Raw genomic sequence first — 23,328 nt, forward strand, 5'->3', positions numbered from 1 at the left:
GGACACATTGTGTCAGCACAGCAGGAGTGCAAATGGACCCGGCCAAGATAGAGACTATCCGTGATTGGCCCAATTTGAGGAATGTCCATGAAGTTAGAAGCTTCTTGGGACTGTGTTAGTACTACAGGCGGTTCATATGAAAGTTTGCAGAGGTTGCTTCCCCTTTGCATACCTTGACACAGAAAGGAGTACCTTTTTCGTGGGGACCCACAGAGGTGACTGCCTTTCGGACATTGAAAGAGAAATGGACTACGGGACCTATTTTGACTTTGCCGGACTTGTAGAAGTCATTTAAAGTATATTGTGATGCTTGTGGTCGTAGTCTGGGTGCGGTCTTGATGCAAGAAGGCCATGTCATAGCTTATGAGAGCCATTTGTTCTCTAGGCCGGAGATGACAGCACAGATCTATGAGAAAGAGCTTTTGGCGGTTATCCATGCTCTTACTTAGTGGCGGCATTACCTACTCGGAGCGGATTTTATTGTCTTTACAGACCATCAGAGTTTGCGCTACTTCTTGTCACAGAAGCAGCTTTCGGAAAAGCAGATGCGGTGGGCGAACATCTTGTCACAGTTCCACTTCCAGATTGTCCATGTGCAAGGACAGAAGAATGTGGTGGCAGATGCTTTGTCTCGGAAACCGTTGGTTCTGGCTGTTTCCGCGATACATCATAGGAGCTTTGAGGATATGGTCGATCAGTATGCCACAGATACAGATTTTGCTGATATTTTCACACGGATACGGGATGGGGAGACAGTAGCTGGATACTCCCTTCGGGAAGGCTACTTGATGAAAAAGACTATGTTGTGCGTTACACAGCCGTTGAGGGATAAGGTTATGACTGAATGCCACTCTCCACCTTTTACGAGTCATCGCGGCATTGCTACCACCATGAAGGGGATTGAGAGATACTTCTTTGGGCCGAGACTCAAAAAGGATGTGGAAGAGTTTGTGCGCAGTTGCTTGGTATGCCAGAAGGTCAAGTTTGACAGGCATAAGGCACAGGGATTGTTACAGCCATTACCCATACCCACCCACCCACCCACCCCTGGGAAAGTATTGCAATGGATTTCATTTTTGATCTCCCAAGAACACAGAATGATCACGATGATTTTCCGATTACATGGCACGTCTAAGACGATTGTCTCTGACAAAGACCCCAGATTTATGAGTTTGTTTTGGAAGGAAATTTGGGAGAACATTGGCACGCAGTTGCAGTTCTCGTCATCGTTCCACTTGCAGACTGACGGGCAATTTCAGATTGCCAATTCAGTGATTTTAGATTTATTGAAGTCTTGTATCTCGGATCAGAAGACTCAATGGGAAAAGAACTTACCTTTGGTGGAATTTGCCTACAATAACACGATACACTCTTCGACGGGAAAGACGCCATGTGAGATTGTTGAAAGTCCTTCGAAGGTTCCATCCTTCCTGAGCACGAAAGATTATATATTTGAAGCGGATGAATATTCGCGAGATTTGGATACGGCTTTTGCCAAGGTTCGCGAGACTTTGCAGGAGTCTCAAGAACGACAGAAAAAGGCAACGGATCGCCATCGTCGCGACTTGAAATTGAAGGAGGATGATTGGGTGCTCTTACTTTTGAGAAGGCACGCCTACGAAAGAAAAAGGGAAAGGAGAGGCTTTTTCCAAAGCTTAGTATGCGATACTACGGACCTTTCTAGATCACTGACAAGATAAATGATGTCTCCTTCCGATTGAAACTGCCAGATACTTGGAGGATTCATAATGCATTGCATGTGAGTCTCTTGAACCCTGTTAAGGGTGATGTGCCTGATGATGGGGTCCGGGGAGCCTGATGAGCAACCCGAAGTGGAAGAAAACGAGGAGATCCTTGTTCCTAAACAGATTTTGGCACATAACGATACGAAGAAAGGTAAAGTCCAAAGGCGGTTCTTGGTTTAGTTCAAGAACTTTCCTGCATTTGATGCGAAGTGGATGGAGGAGGAGGACCTAGCAGATACTCCTCGGATTGTGAAACTTTACCTCGATGTTTTGGTTTAGCATAGTCTACTCCAAACGGAACCCAGAAACTCAGCTTGGCCGAAGATCTGGTGCAGTGGGATGCACAAGAGGGGAGTTACTCCGCTCCTTTGTCAACACATGCCTCGATTTTGATACTAAAGTCACTGATGTCTCTTTGAGCTTCAGGGATACTGAGAGCTGACAGTATTCTGTTGGATGACTTTACGAAATGGAATTCCTGATAATGATACTGATTTGTTCTTGACTTCTTTTGAGTGCAGGAACTGATAGCCGAAATGACTGTAGCATTTTGGTCTGATTGATCTCGAATAGACACGGTTGCAATAGGGGTTAGTCAATCGGACATCGATGAGGTCCCGATTGGACCTAGATGTGATTGCTAGCTACATTGCCGATAAATCATGGTCTAAGATCCGAATGAATGTTGAATGTCATGTGATGTCCTGTGATGTCTGGTGATGTCCGGTGATGTGACTGTCGATTTTGTACATGTGCTAGATGTGTGTTCCTAGTACGTAGGTACACACAGTCATTGTCTGCTAAGACGGTTTATGGCTTTTGTCGGTTTTGCAGGCGTAATCGCGGTCGATTACAATACTTTCAAGAGGGGGGTATGTCACAAAGTGATGATGTGGCGGACAGCACAAACCCTAATTTCTGCCAAAAACCCTAAAATTCTTGCAAACCCTAATTTCTGCCAAAAACCCTAATTTTTGAAAATCGCGGAGGCTGAAAAAAAACTAAAAAATAATAATAATAATAATGACGAGCGACGCGAATCTTGCTTTTTCTCTACGCCATGAGAAAGAGAGAGAACTTGCTTTTTTTTTATAGAAAAAAGAGACTCTCTAAGAGAGAGAGAGAACTGATGCTTTTTATTTTTAAAAGCTTTTGGGGCTCTGCTTTTGGGCATCCCTTGTAACCTTTAAATTAGTGGTGAGGGCCTCACTTCTCAGAGCATCTGGAGGCAGAGTTTGAGAGTGAAACCCTAGCCACTCTCTTGTACTTTGAACTGATTAATATAAAAAGAAATACCGAAAGGGGCGCCAGTCTTTGGGGCCAATATCTCTAGGCACGGAACTCCGCTGGGCCAGTGCAAATCTATTGTGATCTGTGAATTGTTTTGAAGTAGTTATTTGGTGCTGTCGCGATTGATTTTTGACTTGGAGTGTCCAAGTCTGTTACATTCAGCCACCAAGAAGACCATGAAAATCAGCAGATAAAAGATCCCAGATTTCAGCCATCAAGTTGTCTTCGTCATCACCGTCGTCGTCATCGGCATAGTCCCATTGCATCATTCCATTACATACGCATTGTACACCTTCGTGCAATCAAAGTAGACCACTCTCGCCGACGAGAGTGGGGCCTTCGAAGGAGGGTTTTACAACCTCTCGGTGTCGTATCTCTTCTCTCTCCTTCTCTCAGTCTCATTCACTTGCACGCACAATATCCACTCACTTTGTTCGTGATCATAGCACTCTCCATAAGACGGAAAGCTCTCTCTTTCCCTAAGAACTAAAAGGAGCCTTGAGCAATAAAGATCACTAATCTTGAGAAAATACAACATTCATTCCGATGCACCTTACATTGGTATCAAAGCTTTGGAAGTGTCCTGCATTACTCAAGGAAAGAACCACAAGAATTTTTTTTGCTTGTTGCAAATCACACGAACCCAAGTTTACTTGGGCGTGGCGATCCCTAATCGTGTTTTGTTGAAGAGTGACAGGAATCCCAAGAAAGAAGGGCTTGTCCGGCCTCCCCTTGTGTCTCTTTTCACTCATTGAGAGCGGACCGTGCACTTAGCGGCCGGCCAATCGACGTGAGGTGGGAAAAAGCAACCTTGGTGTGAGCGCAAGGCCGCCAAGGGGTGCGCCCGCAGAAAAGGGTAGAGCTCGGGTGAAGAGAAGATCCTTCTCCAACGGGATTTGCAAGCGAAAGAAAACCTCAAGACCCTCAAGACTCAAGAACTTCAAGAACCTCAAGAACCCAAAACCCTCAAGACTCAAGAACCTCAAGAACCCAAGATTCTCACGAATTAAGGACCTCAAGAACCTCAAGACCCTCAAGAAACCAAGTTCCTCGCGAGCTTAAGACCCCAAGATCATAGTGCATGGTCGTCACCTGAAGCGGAATGGATACTTCACATACAAGTGATGAGCATGAGAGAGGCGACGAAGACTCGTCCCCACCCGGAGATGATTTCTTCAACCCTCCCCCTTCGCCATCTTCGCCACCAAGTGCTATGGAGGCAATAGTCAAGCAAATGATGGCCATGATGGATAGACAAGAAGCAAGTCGCCTTGCTCAGGATCGTGAGCGCCTTGCTTAGGAACGTGAGCGCATTGCTCTTGCCACAAAACAAGGGGAAGGTGATGGCGCAGCGAGGGGGGAACAGCAGCAGCGAGCTCCTAGGACCAAGTCTCCGTGTCAAGATCGGAGTACATTCATCGATTTTTTCCACTCACTTTACAGGTATGTTCATGGTTTTGTGTTGGAAATGGGTTCAGGAATTTTCAGCCATGGAGATTCTTGAAGAAGAAAGAAGCATGACTCTCGACGAAGTTGAAGCATCGAAGGAGCCACAGAAGACTTTGTGTCGCTTTCGGCGCGGCCCAAAGAAGCAAACGCTGCAGACCTTTATGAAGTTCAAGTACCGCACAACCCACACATCAGAGTGGGCCGGCAAAGAGTCCCTTCCAGGATTCCGGATGCTATTGGCGATCTCCCTCGACGCCATACAGTTCGGTACCAATACCTCACTTTGAAAAGGAGGGGATGTCACGTGACACATCCAACCCTATGTGTCCGTGGACAAGCTACAGCATGACAAGGGTTCAATCAGTCCAATCAGTCTAGATTTAGAAGTGATATGGCACTTTTGTGAGCAGACCGTGCATGACCAGACACTTAGTATAGATGCATATCCTCTAGTTGCACACAGTATGATCATAAGCATTCCCATCAGAATCCTTCAGGGAAATTTTCCAGTGTATTTAGCCTATATTCCCTATTTTTGACATTTTTCACTTATTATTTTTAAGTGACTTTTGTTGGAAAGTAGGTAGGGCAAATTGAGTAAGTTTGTATATAAGCAAACCTAGACTAGCACTAATTGGCAGAAGAGGCAGCGGGAGCACCATCGCTCAACAGGCAACTTCTCAGCAAGAACCTCCCTTGGTGGCGTTTTCCCTCCAAGCAGACTCCCCTGGCCCTAGCGTTTTTCATCAAGCAAGCTTCATCGCCCAGAAGACCTCAGCCTAGCGTTTTGATCCAGTTGCATCGCCATACCACCTCATGGCCTAGCGTTTTCTTTTCCCAGCATCATCGCCACAAGTTGCCCCCTTTGCATGGCAATTTTCATGTAGATAAGCAACAGCAGACTTCAGCCTTGACCACCATAAAGACCAGCAGTTTTCAGCCATCAGAGATCAGCAACCATCAGCGTTTTTTGTCCCGGTGAATTTCAGCCAGTAGCATTTTTGGTACAGTAGCAAATCAGCCGCAGAATTCAGCCATTAACGTTTTTGGACAGCAGTACATAAGCGTCAGATTTCAGCCCTTAAATCGGTCTCGCCATCCCGTCGTCGTCGTTGATCTAGCCTAGACTTGCATCAGTCACATGCATTCAGTTTGTACCAGTTTGTGCAATCAATAGTAGACCACTCTCGCCGACGAGAGTGGGGCCCTCGGAGGAGGGTTTGCAACTTCTCGGGTGTCATATTCTCTTCTCTATCTCTCAGTCTCATGCACTTCCATTCACAGTGTCCATTCACTTTGTTTGTGTCCATTGCACTCTCTCACTAAAGGAACGGAAGGCTCTCCCTTCCGTAAGTAAAAGGAACCCTTGAGCACAGTTCGGAGCACTCATCTTGAGCAAAGTTCAACATTCATTCCGTTGCACCTTACACTAAGGGTGCGTTCATCTCTTTTGTTCACGAGTGTTGGTGCAGAAGGACGAATCTTGGAGAATGTGCATAGACTGCACGTCTCCCGATAAGATCACCATTAAGAACAAGTTTCCAATACCCAAGATTGATGATGTTCTTGACCCATTGCACAGTTCTACTTGCTTCAGTAGGATCGATGTGAAGAGTGGATACCATTAGATTAGGGTATTCTTGGAGAAGTACACAAACTGCGTTCAGGACTTGCTTTGGATAATATAAATTTTTGGTGATGCCGTTCGAGCTTACCAATGCTCCCACAACATTGAATAGGGATGATGGCCCAAATATTTCCAGGGCATAGACAGGTATCTGAGCACATTCATTATTGATGTTTTCTCCTAGTACAAGGCCAAGCATTGAGAGCATCTAGCACCGGTGCTTAGAGCATTGCGAGAGTACAGACTTGTCATCAACAGCAAGAAGATAAAGTTCTTTATGCGGAAGATACACTTCTCAAGGCATAGTGTCGCTTGAGGGTGTTTGTATGGATCCAACAAGGTAGAGGCTATTTGCACTTGGCTACCTTTGAGGAATGTGCATAAAGTGAGGAGCTTATTGGGGCTATGTTCTTATTAGACAAGGTTTATCAGACAATTTCCAAAAATTACTTCACCGTTGCACACCCTTACGAAGAAAGGAATTCCATTCAGTCTCAGATCACGGCATTTGGCAGTTAAAGGAGAAGTTGACCACAAGAAATGTTTAGGTACAACCAGACTTGCAGATGCCTTTTGAGTGTTGATGCAATGTGGCCATGTGGTAGCTCATGAGAGTCGTATTCTCTTGAAGTCAGAAGGGTTGAGAGCTCTTGGCGGTCATCCATGCTTTGAGTTCTTGGAAGCATTACTTTTTTTTTTTTTCAAGAAAAAGATCCTTCTATTAGTTACTGAAAACTGCCCATAGGGCTACAACCACCTCTTCAAGAGAGGGCTACAACAACCATGATGGGAGACTCTCCCAATGAAAAAACCAGCATATGTACAAGGGGGCTAAATCAAGAAATGGGGGGAGGGAAAAGCCACACAGGTGGTCGGTAGTGCCATCGGAGTACACCCCGGACCATGGTGTAAAAAGGCCCAGGACGCCACAGTCGAAGGAAAGCCTCTCTGCGCTCCCGCATGCGGTCGGAGCTGCCCTGTAGTCCCTCAAGCTGTCCTCTGAGAGTATGGATCCGCTCTAGCCAAAAATCGCAAAAAATCTCTGCTGGTGGCACAGGGCAAGCCTCAAAGATGCGAAAGCAACGGGCCCGCCAGATGAACCAGAGTGTCAGGCCATTGATGAGCTCCCAACACTCCTCTCTCTCACTGCACCACTCCTGTGGAGTAAGCTCTGTAGTAGCAGGCTAGAGTGTAGGTCGCCCCACCTGCATCACTATCATCCTGCTGGTGGAAGATAGCTCAAACTGAAGTGCTGGGCCCGTGAGTGTGTACCAAGCCGCTGCTCCCCCAAGTGTATTGTCGAGCCATGGAGAGAGCAGGCATCAGCCGAAGAACAAGTAGCCACACCTGCTGGGCAGAGAGATAGTCCCAAAGACAGTGACGCTGACTCTCCACAAGATGGTCACAAGTTGCACATGCGTCCGAGAGACCACTATGCACTAGCCAGCTCCCTACTGCTGTAGCTCTGTGTGCGACCAGCCACTGAAACAAGGTGACTCATCTCGACTGTCTAGAGTCCCACAACCTCTCCCAGAAGGCTGCCAACAACTCTGCTGTGAGACCCTCCTCCTGCCAATGAGGTGATGCAACAGGGCAGGCCTCTCTCTGTGCTACTAGTATATGACGTCCCAATCGAACAGTGTACTGAAAGAACGGGACACCTGGGTGGTCTGCAGAAGAGAAGAGGTCCCTCCAGAGCCACTCACCAGGATCCCACTGTACTCGTGCCAGTGGACAACACTCCCAAGCACACAGCCTCCAGTGTCCAGTCTCAAGAGCTGCTGGGTCAGGATCTATGACACAAATCCTCCCACAGATGCCCACTACTCGGATCCTCTGAAAACAGCAATGTGCCCAGAGTTACCAGTGAACGGAGTCTAGAGGCCTTGGAACGCCGGAACGGCGTTCCGGCCGGCTGGGAGTGAAGGGAACGTTTCGGAACGGACGGACGTTCCGGCAGGCACCCTGTGACCGGAACGGCATGGCAGGAACGGCCGGAACGGCATCCAACAGCTGTTTTTTTTAGTTTTAAAAAAGTTTGACTGTTTGGGGCAGCAACGTCCACTTACAGTGCCCACCTCCATAGCTTATATAATAGCCCCTTCTACCCCCATTCTTCACAAATGCATCAAGGTTGAAGGCCAAGCTCTCCGCCTCTCTCTCTCTCTTGGGCTAACCCTCAAGGCTCAAGGTTGAAGGCTCAAGCCTCAAGCTCTCCACCTCTCTCTCTCTCTTGGGCTAACCCTCAAGGCTCAAGGCTCAACTTTCAAGCTTTTCTTCTCTCGGTCTCAACTTTCAAGAGGTGAAGCCTCTCTCTCAATCTCTCTATCTCAAGTTTCAACTTCTCATTGCTCAAGGCTCAAGCCTCTCTCTCTCAAGCCCTCTCTCAAGCTCTCTCTCTCTCTCTCACGGATAATCCATGGCCTCTTCTTCTCGTACAACCCCCTCCGTTCATGCGGGCAACACTCAAAAGGCGAAGGAATGGTCGTGGTGGGATGAAGTGACCTCGGAGGGCACCTTGTCGGCGGCAGGAGGTTCTCATGCATGGGCATGCAAGCTATGCTCATACACGCGGAAAGGGGGGCATGACAAAGTGAGGGCACACTTTCTTCGAGTGCCGGGACATGAGGTGAGATTTTGCACCAACGTAACCATCGAGAAGAGGAAGGAGCTCGAGGAAAAGGATCGGCAATTCAACCATAAAGCCAAGGCCGCACGCAAAGGTATTGATCCAAAGACCCTCATTTTCCCTTCTCTACCCGGTGTAGGTGTTGGTGCATCTTCACAAGGTCCAATTCGTCGCCAAAGGACCCTTGCCACCTCTTGGGACCCAAAGAAGAAGGACGAGGTGGCTACGGCCAGGGCCCGATTCTTCTATCACAACCAAATCCCATTTGTCGCAGCAAGGTATGTTCATTGTTTTATGATTTATCAATCTTCTCTCTCATTTCTTCCGTTATCGTCGTTTCCACCTTTTTGATACTAACCTCTTCTATGTTTGATCGAAATAGGTCAGAGTATTGGAAAGTCATGGTGCAACGGATAGGAGAGTATGGCACCGGCTATGTGCCGCCATCTTCAGAGGCTCTCCGAACCACTTTGCTCGATCGAGAGAAGGCTATCGTGGAGCAAGCAACCCTCAATATTCAGCGTCTTTGGGCAAAACATGGTGTTTCCCTCATTGCCGACGAGTGGAGCGATACAAGGAAGAGATCTATCCATGGTCTCGTCGCAAACTCGAGTGGAGAGATGTGGCAAGTCCGCCGATGTCCTCTCTGCAGAGTGGACAACGGCCATAGAAACAATCGGCGAGCAACACGTGGTGGCCTTTGTCACAGATGGGGAGGCATTAAACAGGGCAACAGCAGCTATTATAGAGGGCCACTATCCGCATGTTAACAGTGTGCTTTTGCATGGCACACTGCTTGAACAATCTTCTAAAAGACATCGGCAAGCTAGACTGGATCGCTCCAGTCATTGCTGATGCAGTGAAGATTGTTACTTTCATCAACAATCACAACTTGGTTCGGAGTGAGTACCTCAAGAGAGGTCGTGCGGCAAAGTGCTTCTAAAGTATTCAGACACCCGCTTCGCATTCAACTTTCTTCTTGTGCGCAGGCTGTCTGAATGTCAAAGTGCGGTTCGACAGGTCTTCATCAGTGATGAGTTTACCACCTCTCCCTATGCAAAGACAGTTGCAAGGATTTTGTGCAAGGATAAGGCAAAGAATCTTGAGTTCTGGAAGGAGCTCAAGAGTCTAGACGCACACGTAAAACCGGTGGTTCATTTGCTTCGAGTTCTGGATGGCATGGATCCTTGATTGGCAAGATTTATGAGGCAATGGACCGCATGATTGAGCAGCTTGCACAGCTTGAGCCGAACGCAGAGTGATATGAGGAGATCCATGCGCTTTGCAGCTCGAGGTGGAATTCATATGCCTCTCCTTTACACAGGGCAACGTACATGGTGGATCCAGAGTTCCAAGGTGCAGGGCAAGAGCCAGATAGGGAAGTCATGAACCAATTTACAGAGATCTTAAACAAGATGGTTCAAGACAGAGATGGGCGACGCATTGTCAGAGATCAATTGAGACAGTACAGAGAGATGCGGGGGAGATGCACATCCACCAACACCGGGTACTTCATCCGTGGCTGAGATCGAGCCGGGCCTAGAGCTCAATGATGAGGAATGGGAGGATGTGCATGATTTATAGCCGGCTACTACGGATTGGGAGGCCTCTCAGGCTAGTGGCTCTTGAGTGTTGAGTCTTTGCCATTTATCCTTACCTTTTTGTATGGCTGCTTGAGCCTTGCCCTCTTTGCCATTTGTAGCTACTAGCATCTCTATGGTATTTGTCACCTTCAGTCTTTTGGTATTGTGGTCATTGGTTTGCCCCCCTTTGGTTTTTAAAATTTTTGTAGCACCTTGGCGGCCCTTGAGGCTTGTTAGCCATAATTAATTCCAAAGTGTTATCTCAGACTACTACTCTTGCAATTATTTGAGAGCATTGTGTATGGGCATTGTGTTTGCTCAATGTTGTATATGTGCTATGTACTCTGGGCGCTGCACATCCCAATCAAGTCATAATAAGGTTGAATGGTCTTCAAATCATGTTTTTTGTGGGTATTAGAGTCAAAGGACTCTAGTACTACTTGTATTAAAACACATAACGCTAAAAAAAACAATATTTGGGTGTTTTTTTAGCCTCCCGTTCTGCGCCGTTCCCGTTCCGGGCCCATTCCCGTTCCCTCGTTCCGCAGGGAGGCCCGTCGCCGTTCCCGTTCCACGTTCCGGGTAACTCTGACTCTGCCACCTGCGAGGCCTCTACTGCAACTCGCTGTAGGCATCCCCCACCCTGAAGCTCGAAGAGAAGGGATGGAACAGTCTCTGAGCAGGCCCTGACTGATGAGAACCTCCAGTTGTGTGAAGGCTCCCATCCACCTAGGTGCTACTGGCTCGAGAGGCGTAAGCCACTCAGCTGGAACTGCCTCTGAGATGTCCTGGCACATGCTCTGCACCCCTCTCATGCCCTGTAGCTGGAACCCCTGCACCTCCTCTGACAAGCCAATGAACTCTAACCAGTCACCTAGAGAGCGCGTTGGACCCACTGCCATGGGACCCTAGGAAACATGAGGCCGACTACCAACCAAGTGGCCTCTCTGAGTGCTAACCATGGGGTTCCAGACAAGGGGCTGCCGTAAGCGCTCCTCCGTACAAGTAGGCTGTCTCTGCTCTAGGCCTCGCCGCAAGAGCTCCCAAGATCGAAGTAAACTCACAGCAAAGCGGACCTCCAGTCTCCTGCTCAAACCAACTCTGCGCATCTCTGTGAAGATCCATCTGGTCGAAGGTTGCTAGGGGCCTCCTACCTGAGGCACCCTAGCACGAAGCCGTTGTAGCAAGAACTCCTTCCAAGGCTCCTCACCTGGAAGAAGTCCTCTCATGATGAACTTCCCTAGAAGGGCTCTGCTCTGCTATGCTGGGTCAATGATCCCAAGCCCTCCCTGTGAACAAGTCTTGGAAGCATTACTTGCTTGGTGTAGACTTTACATTGCACACATATCAAAGTCTACAACAGTTCTTGTCACAACCAAAGTTGGCCCACAAGCAAATGTGATGGCAAATGCTTTGAATTCTTGGAAGCACTAATTGCTTAGTGCACACTTTGCATTGCACACTTATCATCAAAGACTACGATATTTCTTTTCACAACCAAAGTTGTCCCACAAGCAAATGAAATCACTTTGACTTTCAAATTGTCCATGTTGAACACAAGAAGAATGTGGTTGTGCATATGCATTGTCTCACAAGCCAAAGATTTCCAAGGTCACAACATTTTTCATCATGATTTCAAGGATATGTAGGAGCAGTATGCTTCACATCCAGACTTTGCGGTGGACTTTGATAGATTGCAGAATGAGGAGACACTTTCCAAATACACTCTCAAAGACGGTTACTTGTTGTCTGGGGCCAAGTTATGTGTGACACAAGCCTTGCAACGGAAAGTAAAACCGGGAGAGAACTTTAAGCTATGTTTGGTTAGAAAAGAAGATTTTGGCAAGCGCTAGTCATAGGCATGTCTGCAAAAACACTAGGAGATCTGAGGGGGTTTCCAACAATAAAATTGCATCTAAATGCAAGCGCTAGGCACAAGAGATGAGAACGCTACAATTTTAGGTAAAGGTACAAGTGACGCCCCTTCTTCGCGACAAAACGTGGCTACACGTAGGCACCCCACCCTCTATTGCAGAAAAAGCTGGGAGCCAATAAGATGAGCCTAGTGTGTACCTATAGCCTCCCATGTACCTTGCATATGTAAGGGTCAGAGGGCAAATCATCCAACCAAAATGAATGGGGATCACCCTTTAAATAAAGTGGGCACTGGAGATAAGACCGGCAGCCGGCCAGACAAAGAAGTAGCCTGAATGCTATGCAGTGGGTGGCCATCCCGAGAGACACACTAGCCACACAAGCATGCCATGCTGAATACTCTAACAAGTTCATCCCTTAGCTTATTAATATGAACGAATGGAACATAAAACATGCAACAATTCTACTTTGCACGTCGAAATTGACATCAAGTACGCAAATAGAATGTAAATTTTAATGATTATCAAAGAGCAACAAGATTCTCAAAGACCACAAAATATGAAAAAAATAAGTATGTCCCAATGTTCACACCCAAAACCTTAACATGTTTTTAGCAACTCCAAGCATATGGATACAAAAAGCTATATAATATATTAAAAACATCACCAAAATTTAACTTTGTATCCTTTTATTGCCCAAATTATGACTTAATCACGCTAACAGGACTATATAAACACAAGGAATTTCTCCTACAATATGCTAGGCTCCTAAAAACAAGATTTGAAACTGAAGACATATGTTCTCTCCTTGTAAAACCCACTTGCTTAAACTCGGCGCAATGATCATAAAAGAAGTTACTCAAAATTCAATTCCAAAACGTCATCAAGTGTTTCAAGACAAATTACTACTAACCTCTGGCTGGTCCAAGAAGAGTTGTCAAAGCAATTGCACCCTTGATAGCTGGATTATGAAGAAAACCCGCTAGTGAGCCTGCTAATATCAAATAACAAGAATTAGACCCTCATCGTGTATCTTTGAGTCTCTCTCTCTCTCTCTCTCTCTCTCTCTCTCTCTCTCTCTCTCTCTCTCTATATATATATATATATATATATATATATATATAAATATATAATATTTATATTTATTTATTTTTATTATTATTATTATTATATTTAAAAAAAATTATTAGTTGAAAAATCCCTTAGAATGACCAAATGGTGCCGATTCTGAGGGCAAGTACATCACTGATTACAAAGCAAGCCCGAAGGTGACAATCTAGAAACTGTAAAAACTGGATGCAACTAGCCACATGGCAACATTCAAAACTGATGGCAAGAGAGTAAAAAGTAACCTAGCAAGCTAAGTGGAGAGAGGATGATACAGCCTCTGAAAGATACGCAATTCCACCGAAAACAAACTCCACTACTGCATATCAAAAACCTAAATCACAAAGGCCACCAGCAATGAAAAGGAGAAGGAACATTTGCAATGGCTAGAGCTCGGACATCGGGCATTGCCTGCTAGCTTGTATAATCTCCATGCATCCACACCAGAGACTGCAAAGAGAAATCTATCCCAAGTGCCTCCCTCAGAGCAAGCAATAGAAGGTAGGGCATGAGACACAACTACCCGCCAATCATCTGCATTCTCAACATTGTTAAAATCACCCCAAACAACCCATGAGTTCATGGTAGGTAATACATCCACATCTATTGCCAAAAAGAATCCCTCGCACGAGCTTTAGTAGGAGGTACTTACATAAAATTCCTACCAAAGCATCCTCGACCTATAAAGAATCCAAATAGCTCTACCCGGAACTAAAGTGCCATCATAACGTGCACAAGGTCGCCAACGCAATCCATCAGATATACCTACAATAGATATACATACACCACCACTAGACTGATAATCAAAACCGTACTCTGCCAGAATGTATGAGAGGCACCGTGCAAGAGCTTGCCACATCGGCAATAGCTGGCACTGCACATCTTGTGTTCCTATACAAGAAGCACATCCACATCTCTTTGTACATAAGTGTGCAAATCTCGTCAAGTAAATTCTGCTTCCGGCCAATGATACTGGTGTAATGCAAACTATTGGCATTCCATGTAACAATGTGTAAATCCATATCAAGTAGCAAAGATGGCAACTGACAACGACAAAGTAATGGATCAAAAGGCAACTATGAATCACAAAACCATGCATCTAACTAACAGCGAGGTCGCTTGGCCCCAGGTATTGAGCAATAACCAATGGAAGAGCATCAGAATCAAGAGCTAGAGGTCGAAGGAGGTATCCTAGACTAAAAGCCCAAGCAGCAAAGTACCAAGAGAAGCAATAGTCCCAGGTACAACACAACACTTGAATAGCAACCGATTCTAACCAAACTCACATGGTGTGAGAAACTATCACATATGATCCATGAAAAAAAAGATCGGCAAACAATAGCAACTCTCTATATCTATCCACATTACTACTCCCATGCACTGTGTAAAATTCAGTTACAAGAAATGGAGGAATGCAACCGGCCCATGACTGAAGAGCTCTCAGAGTATGTTGAACCACAAACTCCATGACAAAGCTCTCCGTCCATGTCTCTCTTGTCACCAACCTTCGCATATAAACCCATCAATCAAAGAAAGATTACATAGGTTGTCTTTTCGATTGAAAGACTACATATTTGAACATGTATTCTTGTGCTTACGGAACCATAATTGATTAGACATACTTCTATCCCTGAGTGGGAAAGTATGAATGGCCATTGACATGTTTAAAAAGCATGGACTGTACCACCTTACCTTATTGGAAGAGAGATATAGATGGATACCAGTGTATGAAATGGATGTAATCTACCTTAGGCACAGACACAGTAAAACATGCATGATGACTTGCATTGAGTGTCGTTTTGAAAACTCTTAAGCATTAGATATTCTACTCGGAAAGAGCTTTCAGTTGATTCCCATATTGAATTTTTGTTATCGGTTTTCCGCTGAGAATGTTCTAGAAGCTTCTAGTCAAGGGCTAGAAGAATCTAAAAGGAGTTCTCCAAAAGTTGAGACCTGTATAAGGACACTTGTCACATACAATTCACCTTTCTAACAAAAGGCAAGACACTTCTGCCACGACAATTGAGACATGTAGGGACTTCTGTCAACGACAATTTAACTTTTTAGACAAGTGGGAAGACACTTGTGGTAATGCTACCACATAACCTCCTTACTCAAGATGAAAGTTCATCTACAGAAACAGCACCTTTTCCCTCATCGAGTATCACTCTTTGCTGAAATTACTCTCTAAATCTCAGCCCAAGAAGCCTCTACACTACCATCACCATTGCCCTCTCTCTCTCTCTCTCTCTCTCTCTCTCTCTCTCTCTCTCTCTCTCTCTCTCTCTCTCTCTCTCTCTCTCTCTCTCATTCTCATACACACACACATTAAAGCTTATGTGAGGAAGTAAGCTATTGGGAAGGTGCTACCGAAGTGATCGCATGAAGGAGAATGCATGAGGAAGCCAATGCTGAATTTTTCTTCATCAAAGGACATCACCCATGCGCATTTCGACACGCAAGAGAAGACAACCAGTTGTGTGACCCATTGGAAGGCCTTTGGGATGGCATATAGATGGGTGAGTTTCTCCAGCTCTTGTATGTGCTTGTAAGGGCAACACATGCGAGGGGAAACCAACAAGATTGTTTTCTTGTTTGATGGTGATTCCATGCTGAATTTTCAGCCTATACACTTGTAATTATGGAGGAATAAACATATTCTTGTGAAGGGGCCCAACCGTTCCGGGTCAGTAGTGTGTCACTCTCAATCTTCTCTCACTATCTAATCTCTCTCATCTTTCAAGATATCCATATCTTTACACATCTACTATGCTATATCTCTACATATGTATATATGTCCCTCTCTCTCAAGCTCTAACCGACGATTGGTATTTATCTTTTATGCAAAGTGTTGATTGGCAATAATAATCCTATGGTGTGTCAAGGCAAGTTTCGTTGGTATCAAAGCAGAGTTACCTTCCTTATCATCCGAGTAATTGAAGGTGGTCTTGGATTTGAAAATTTTTGTCATCATAAAAATGTCAAGCCACAAAGAGAGATCGAGGTGAAAACTGTCACAAACGGGAGCCCATAGCAATATAAAATATTCTCGGATAAATAGAATTTATCACTTATTACTGAAGCCAGAGGATATAAAGAGAGAAATAGAGAGTGAGAAGATCGACACAGTACTGGGGACCAGAAGATGGGTTGGTCCCGCCCCCCCCCCCCCCCCCCCCCCCCCCCCCCCTCTGTAATAGTATCTTCATTACTGTAGGGAAGTCTATACAAGCACTTGAACCAAACAAATTACCACGTTTGTTCTAAAATAAGACTTCATGGTTCCTGGAAGCCTCGGCTTCCTATTCCTAGGGCAAAACCCTATTCCAAGGAACTTCCGTTCCTTGTTCCAAATCCTCGAGAATCAAGGTTCTCGCCTCTAGATCTCACCTTCCAGACTCAGGGCATGGCATCCTTGCAACTCTTTTCCGACTCTGTTCCCAGAGTCCTCTTCCTGCAGAACAACTTTGCTTTCCCAGACACGGAGCCCCTACTTGGGAATCCCCACTTCCGGATGTTGGTAATTGGCTTTATCTGACAGAAAAATAATTCTAAATGAATTATTGGATTTATAAGTGAGAGGGGTTTCTCGCTTGGAACACCAGGAAAAATAATCTAAATGAATTATTGGAATTTTAAGTGAGAGAGTTTTTCTCACTGGAGACATCCGAGTACAGAGTATTCCTAGTGCGTCATTGAAAGTAATGACGGGAGCACTGAGAACGGGAATATCTGTAAGGCCACCAGGAACGGGTACTTCTGATGCGTCACAACGGATGGGTGACAGGGGAGCATCAGTAAAGAAGTATCCGACCATCCGGGAACGGACATCTCTGATGCGTCATAGGATGGGTGACATAGAGCATCGTGAAGGAGATTGTACCGTAAGTTCGGTAGGAAAGGACTAGGTGATGGGTATTCCTGATGCGTCACAAGGTGGGTGACGGGTGCATCGAAAAGGGGATATCCATAGTCGAGAGGAAATCCGAACTGGAAAGAGGAATACGCGTAAAGACGCAAGCACAAGAATAAAGATGGGTTCTGAGAAGCTTTTCTTAAAAAGCGGAATATTTTAACGAGTTTTTCGGGAAGAGCAGACACTTTCCCACAAGGAATCTATGTTTGCATTGCATTCGTGCATGTGGTTGCATCCAGGGACGCCTGGGAAGTGTTGTGAAAAGCATTGTTTTAAACTTATAAGGTTTTATTGAGTTTTTGGGCAGGTTCAGACCACTTTTACAATATGCCGGCCGTCCACTTAATAAGTGGGCAGCCACTTAGAAAATAAAGCAACAAGACCAGCCAATGAATTCTCTCTCCCTATTTCGGGTAGAACTGAACAAAAAAAAAAAAAACAAAAAAGCACCACATGCCCTCACTGAAAGGAGGTTACCAACGCCAGCAAGAGAAGACTCTGCCGCCAGATAACGCAAGAGATCGCGATACTACGAGGCACGGAAGTCGCTTTTCCCGCGCAAGAGCGACAGGTATCTATTGTGGATTCGCCATACGAATTGTTGTCGCTTGTTTGCGTGTGTGTTTGCAGGTACTTCATCGCGAAGGAGAAGCGAGAAGGCTTCGGCCTACGCTTGGAAATTCTGAGAACGGAATTCGAAAATTGTCTGCGGAGTCTCGACTCTGAGTACAGACGGAAAAAGGATTGAGAGCTCGTCTCTCGGATTTCCCTTACGCGAAGGAGCGACCATCGAGTCAGAGAATTAGAACGGAGGGGTTTTCTACGGTTCTTGTGCTTGTAAAAAGATTCTCCCTAATAAAGAATTCTCTTTAAGGGGGGGGACCAGCCCATCTTCTGGTCCCAAGTACTGTGTCGATCTTCTCACTCTCTCTCTCTCTCTATCTATTTCTCTCTATATCCTTTGGCTTCGGTATTAAGTGATAAATTCTATTTATCCGAGTATATTTTTATATTGTTATGCGCTCCCATTTGTGACACCGGATCACAACTCAAGAGACTACCTCTCTCCGATCCATGGATCTACTTCCCAAACTTGGGTACGAAACCCTTGGGCTGATCTGGCTCTAGTTCCTCAGAGCGCTTTCTTCTGCAGAGGCTCATGCCTTCCTCTGCTCCTCCTCCCTCGTGAAGAGGAAGTACACCTGCAAACACACACAAGCTCAGGACAACAATTCATATGGTGAATCCACAATTGATACCTCTCGCTCTTTGCACGGGAAAAGCGATCTCTGTGCTTCGTAGTCTCGCGATCTCTTGCGTCTACTCGCGGCAGAGTCTTCTCTTGCTGACGCTAGCAACTCCTCCTCTGAGAGAGGGTGTGTGATGCTTTTATAGCTCCTTGGCCACGGCAAGAATAGCTGAGTGTTGGCTGCCAGCGTAGAGGTCGTGGCTGGGGTTTTTTTCTTTTTTTGCTCTTCTGCCAGAAAGAGAGAGAGAAAAGTCGCTGGCTTGTTTTTGCTGCTTTATTTTTCAGGTGGCTACCCGCTTATTAAGTGGCTGGCCGGTCACTTTTAAAAATGGTATAAACCTGCCCAAAATCTCAATAAAACCTTATAAGTTAAAAACAATGCTTTCACAACACTTCCCAAGCGTCCCTCGATACAATCACATGCACAGTTGCAATGCAGACATCGACTTCCTAGCGGAAAAGCATCTGCTTTCCTGAAAAGCAACCTGCTTTCTCAAAAAGCAATAGTATTTCCTCAAAGTTTCCTCTGAACCCACCTTCATTCAAGTGCTTGCCCATTCCTTGTTAAACAATTCTAACACAGTTCGGAATTTCCTCTCGACTATGGATATCCCCTCTCCGATGCACCCGTCACCCACCTTGTGACGCATCAGGAATCCCCATCACCTAGTCCTTTCCTACCGAACTTACGGTACAATCTCGATCACAATGCTCTATGTGACCCATGCTACTTACGCATCAGAGATGTCCGTTCCCGGATGGTCGAATACTTCTTCCCGATGCTCCCTATCACCCATCCGATGTGACGCATCAGAAGTACCCATTCCTGGTGGCCTTACAGATAATCCCTTTCATAGTGCTCCCGTCATTACTCTGAATGACGCACTAAAAATACTATGTACTCGGATGTCTCCATTGAGAAAAACCCTCTCACGTAAAATTCCAATAATTCATTTAGAATTAATTTTTTCTTGGTGTTCCAAGCGAGAAAACCCTTTCACTTATAAATCCAATAATTCATTTAGAATTATTTTTCTGTCAAATAAAGCCAATTTAGCAACAAAAACTCTATCCTTTGATAAATATACAACAGCTTTCGTATGCTTACAGCTTACATTCATAACACGTGTATACACAAATCAACATTAAAAGACCAAAAATTCAAAAACTCGCCTTGAAATTGGAAACTTCAATCAGAGTAAATATGAACAAGACAATGTGACTTAAAACATTAAAAAAGTATTCGTCTTTGAAATGTTCAAGAGAAGTTTCGAAACATTTGAAATGTTTTGTAAGTTTCCTTGATTGAAGAAACAAGTTTCTTGGCAACTATGCCCACAAGAATCCCTCGCTTAGAAACACCTCAAGTTGTCTACATATGCATCCCAGCCAATCCTATGCCTCCCTCTCTCTGTGAAACAGAGCATGACATCGCATCCCAGCCACCTGTCTACAAGCTGAGATGGCGTAATAATGCATGCGACCAAATGAGTCAATGGATCTGTGGAGCTAGTGAATGACCGAATACTTTCCAATACAAAAGAGCAAACTGCAACACCAAGTCAGGAATGCGTAATCCTCATCTAAGCATAGAAATTATCTGGAATCTCAAATGCAAAGAAACTTGGAAATATCAAATAGCACTTTAGAAAGCCAATTGTAATCGTCCCACCATGAGATGCTGCCTAAGAGCCAATGTAAAATCTATCTAATCTCTCTAACAAACGCCTTGACTATCTCTTGAAACCCCACGAAAACTGCAGAGACTAGCCCAACCTTCCAAGAGAGAGATATACACATGAATAGAATACAAAAATTGTGTAGGCATAGGAAACATACAAGTATGGACTACCTAGAGATATAGCTATTCTTCCCTAGCATGAAATCTTTATGCATGTGATACCGCAACCACAACAAAGAAGCCCAACATGCAATCAAGACAAGAGCGAAAAGGTTGTAAGTTCGGTAAAAATTTACCATGAGCAGCACCATGAAACCCGAGGGTATGCAGCCAATGTGTAGCATGCGTCCCACAGCAGAGTGCGACAAGGGTCCAAGCAAAGGCAACTCGTCCAGTACTTTTCACTAATGACGCTTCCCTTTTCTTTGTCAAATCTGCAATCTTACTCTGGGAACTGCTGTCATGGGAAGCCTTTCTCTGCTTGGAAGGGAAGCCACAATCTGTAAGGCGAGCTGCCAAGCTCTCAGCAAATGCAACACTATCCAAATCAGCAGTTGCTGATGATGGCGATCGCAATGTAGGGGATGTGCGTACAACAGCAGTCTCTGTAATCATATTGACAGCAACTTCGCCCACATTGGGCTGCGCTTTTAGCACATTCCGGACGCGGGCAACACATCCTCCACACATCATGCCCTCCACATCTAGCACAACAGAAATTGGCTCACCTTGGGGCTTTACATTCTCCTTCAAATTTGATGGTAGCAGCTCAGCTTTCACTGCTCGTGCAATTCCCAGACTTCTGTGAGCATTGTGCCTCACCTTCGACGTTCTGATGACAGATTTTCGAGGGAATTTATTTGTTTTCTGCTTAAGAGCCGGCAAAGAGCACCATGGTAGTCGAAGTTGAGGGGAATGAGGACCTCCTGAGGCAAGAAGGGCATCGTGATGATCTGATAATCTGAAGGAAGCCATGAGCTGAAAGCTTCACCCCTGCTGCAAGCTAGATGGATAATTGTAGAGCATCTGAACGTCGGCTCAAGTCTATGGAAGCTCCACACTGGGTTCGTTTCAATGTTCGTAATTTGTGGACGGTAGCAGATTGATTCTGTTTCAACTTTCACCTTGCGTGCTCACTGCTAGCCTAGCGTACCACTCACTTTGTGGTTCCTAAGGCTAAACCTTCCCGCAACCCACGTGCTTTTCTGTGTGGGATTGTTCTTCGTATTCTCCTTCTCTTTATTATTTTGCGTACAATGTGTGTGCTTTGGGGTCATGCCCAAAATTAAGACCATCTCTCTCTCTCTCTCTCTCTCTCTCTCACCCAAGTGTGGTAGATTGGTTATGCCATTTCCCTCTTGAATAAGAGGTCTTGAGTTCAACTCTCCTCGTTGGCTAGATCTTTAAGGTCTCTTGGGATAGTTTCCTACTACGTTAAAACTCTCTTCTTCTTCTTCTTCTTCTTCTTCTTCTTCTTCCTCTCTCTCTCTCTCTCTCTCTCTCTCTCTCTCTCTCTCTCGGACTCCTTTGAGAGAGAGACTAGGACAATGGGTTTGATTTCAACAAACTGAAGCCACTAATTATGCAATTTATGGTGTTCTAAGCCTCCATAATTTGTGGTAGTTGACAGATCCCTACAAAATCCAATTTCTCATTGTAAGGAATTTGTATCCAGATATAATGAAGAATCAACCCTCCACATTATGTTATTTGTTAATTTTTGTGTCTAATGCAAGCTAAAGTCAATTAGTTTACACAATTGACTAGATGTAACCAATAAAGAGAATTGTGCATAAGACCAAATATATGTCAGTATAAATGAATAGTATCTACTGTCTAATTATTATAAGACCACATTCACCAACTTCTTCCAAAACTATGTATATCAATACACAAGAATTTGTCACATCATCTGTTTTCTTGAAAATGGAGACCGCATTGAGTAGCCCTTTCATGAGCAGCATTTACTAGATTTAATTGGAGGAGAGAAAATATATGCATTACCCTCTCAAAATTTGCTAGAAGAAAGTGTAATCAACCATATACTACCTTAAACTTGTATCTCAATCTTTTTTACCTCATATTATATTCTTCTCTCTATTCTTTTGTGGTTTTTGTGAAATACCATTAAAGTGACTAACAATTCCACAATAATGATTTATAGAAAGAACTTTTTTGGGTCCTGATCAATGCCTTGACTATTGATGAGTAGCCTAGGATCAATTTTGACGGAAGACACTCTTATATCTGATTAAGCAATAGATCCATGCTCAATGGGCTTACTACCTATATTGAGTGTGGTGCTTGGGCACATGCACACACACACCTAGAGAAAGAATTTTTTTGGGTCATGATCAATGCCTTGACTACAAATGAGTAGCCTAGGATTAATTTTGATGGAAGACACTCTTACATCTGCTTAGACATTGTCTTTTCATCATAAATTTCTTATACTTAACTACCTTAGCATGCCATCAGTTGTTTGGAAAACGATACAATGCATACCTTATTGCAATGTAAGCCGCGTCGTATGTGTTCACTACAACACGTCGCACAAAAATCGATGTTTATCTCAACGCATTTGAATGGGATATAAAAGTTTAAAGCGTGGAAATAAGTGTCGAAACCCCATTGTTCTTATAAACATCGCTATTTTAGGTGTCGAGATCTGCATTGGAATAGACGCTTGTATACATGTCGAAATACAAGTTGCAAATTTATAAGCCCAAACCGATGTATATTTCGATGCAGATATCGACACATATATATACAAATATTCTAACACCTGCATTGCAAATATTTTTGAGCAAAGAGGATTGGCATATCGATGTTGCATGTATTGCAACACCAAATACCAATCCTCTCTGTTGAAAAGGAAAAGTGCAAAAGTAAATGCACTCTACCTAGTGAATAGTGACCACCTTGCATTGTGTTGCGATAGACTTACATTGTATCATAAAACAATAAAAAAAAGTTAAGTACATAACCATGAAGATTAATCAAATCCATAACCATTATCAAAGACAAGAACTTAGCCATAACCACAACCATAACTGCTACAATCGGAGGCATGGAGTTCCCTGCAATATACCCGAAATAGCATACTACAAACCATAAAACAGACTAATCGGCATACCTGTCACAATCACGTGGTCGCATGATCGCAAGATACACAAAC

At 44.6% G+C, this 23,328-nt stretch overlaps 1 protein-coding gene across 2 annotated transcripts in view; it reads right to left on the minus strand.

Annotated features, from left to right (window-relative positions):
- Positions 1–21,356, minus strand: part of LOC147435854 (copper-transporting ATPase PAA2, chloroplastic) — a 91,870-nt gene extending 70,514 nt beyond the window's left edge. Inside the window, exons 1-2 of one of the 2 annotated variants that reach the window (XM_086488767.1) lie at positions 20,447–21,356; positions 13,111–13,188 (exon numbers count right to left, since the gene is read on the minus strand). In XM_086488767.1, coding sequence (XP_086344893.1) covers positions 13,111–13,188; positions 20,447–21,125 — 757 coding nt within the window. In that variant the 5' untranslated portion in view covers positions 21,126–21,356. Of the gene's footprint in view, positions 1–13,110; positions 13,192–20,446 lie in introns of both variants that reach the window. The other variant, XM_086488766.1, reaches the window with a different exon arrangement.
- Positions 21,357–23,328: the final 1,972 nt, after the last annotated feature.

The sequence above is a fragment of the Adiantum capillus-veneris genome, chromosome 18 (genome assembly GCF_014529385.1).
Source record: "Adiantum capillus-veneris isolate H3 chromosome 18, ASM1452938v2, whole genome shotgun sequence".
NCBI classification, from domain to species: domain Eukaryota; kingdom Viridiplantae; phylum Streptophyta; class Polypodiopsida; order Polypodiales; family Pteridaceae; genus Adiantum; species Adiantum capillus-veneris.